General features: G+C 41.3%; 1 protein-coding gene across 1 annotated transcript; it reads right to left on the reverse strand.

Annotated features, from left to right (window-relative positions):
• Positions 1-505: 505 nt before the first annotated feature.
• CBG25918 lies at positions 506-1,307 on the reverse strand (the record flags this gene model as incomplete). The annotated part of the gene is made up of 2 exons (XM_045244302.1): positions 506-763; positions 822-1,307. The coding sequence occupies 2 exons, from the start codon at positions 1,305-1,307 to the stop codon at positions 506-508; spliced, it is 744 nt and encodes a 247-aa protein (XP_045098992.1).
• Between the last annotated feature and the right edge of the window lie 433 nt (positions 1,308-1,740).

Genomic DNA, 1,740 nt, shown 5'->3' on the forward strand with positions numbered 1-1,740 from the left:
GAAGAATGGATGTTTTTTTGACATCTTCGGTAGAGAAGTATCCCAAGCATGCTTCTGGGCGGAGAGCCATAAACTGAAAAATTGAGGGGTGGTGGTTATTTTTGTTGAAAAGAGGCTCACTGAAATGAGCAAATAATTGACTGTATATCAATCATGAACTCGTGATTTTTTCTGGAATTTAGTTAAACAATAACTCACTCTCAACTGATACAACGACACGCCCACTGCCCACCAATCCGACTCAATTCCATACGGTTCTCATCTCAAAACCTCTGCCGCTAAGTGAGCTTCTCGCCTCGCGCTGACAGCTTCTTGCATAATCCGAAGTCAATAACCTTCAGGACTCCACGTCGCGTCAGCAACATATTCAACGAAAAAGCACTACTTTTTTTCGAGCTTCAATACTTTATTATATGCTTACAAACCGGGTGATCATAATGTTAGACAAAATATACATAGGGACACAAATATTAGCAAAAATAATTATTGATTAAGTCATATTCCATTATTGGCAGACCGGTGGATAGTAGTAGGTTCGCCCGTGCTTCCGTGTGACAACACTTCCATCGAATAGTCTCGTTGGTGGCATATCATCTGGATCTTCAATTTGGAAGCCATAAAAGTTGGATGGATGCTCCGACGGATGATTCATGACGATGACCGGGTGGATTTTGTGGCTAGTCTTGTAATTTGGCTGTCTTTTCTTCCCAAACTGACGAATGTTCTCGAAGCCGATAGCGTAGTACTGGCTCATGCGGGAGCTCTGAAAAATTAGGGGAATTTAGTGAAATCCTTACATATAAGTAGCTACGTATTCTTACTTCCAAATGGCTCACAGCGACGAACTCTCCGCCAACGATCGGATAGACTTTACAGCATCGATTTCCGTCTCCTGGCCGGACAAGATCCACGTGGATTTGCTGTGAGTACTTGAAGTACTTCCTAACGTAGAATGTGTCCGTCGATCGTCGCGTTTGAATTTTGTTAAACGAGATTCTGGCATTCTCAAAGGACACTCCGTTTCTCATAAAGAATTCGCCAGTTTGTTGTCGATACTTGTTCAAAATTGGCTTCTCCTCGAGGTCTTCCTTCGGATGCGGCACCTTATCAGACACCCATCGTTGTTCTTTGAGTTGATAACGATAAGAAGAGCGGACGAGTTTTAGGTAGATGCGATACTCGGCGTTCGGATCCAAACCATCGATTTGAAGTGTCGTCGATGGGAACATGAGTCGTGGTTTCGTCGCGGCGATCATTTCTAAATCCAGGCCTCGCGGGGCACCTCCGACAAGCGATACTGCTGTCATTTTGCTAGAAAAAAACGAGAAAATTGGTGAAATTTTGATTGGAAACTGAGAAAAATAATACAAGGTGAAAGACGACTGAAAAATTGAGAGAGTGATTGAAGTGAATAAAAACTGAGTGAACTTCGCGGAAAAAATGAAATTTTCCAATCTTCCGCGGTTGAAGATCAAATCTATTACTCAAAAGCTTCAATATTCGAAAAATTTGTTCGAAGCACAATGAAAATCCGCAAACACAACAACGACATGATGCACATAAAAGGGCGGTCTCTGTCTACCGTAACCCCGACAAAAATAAATTTCTTGCACTGAAATTTTAAAGGTGGTGTACGGTGAAAATTTTTATTGCATCAATATGTGCAGAAATGCATGTAGATTGACATAAAAATAAAGAAAAAATTCGAAAAAAATTCCTTCATCGAGAAAAACGCATCGA

This window comes from Caenorhabditis briggsae (assembly GCF_000004555.2).
Source record: "Caenorhabditis briggsae complete genome, chrIII, whole genome shotgun sequence".
Classification (NCBI taxonomy): Eukaryota; Metazoa; Nematoda; class Chromadorea; order Rhabditida; family Rhabditidae; genus Caenorhabditis; species Caenorhabditis briggsae.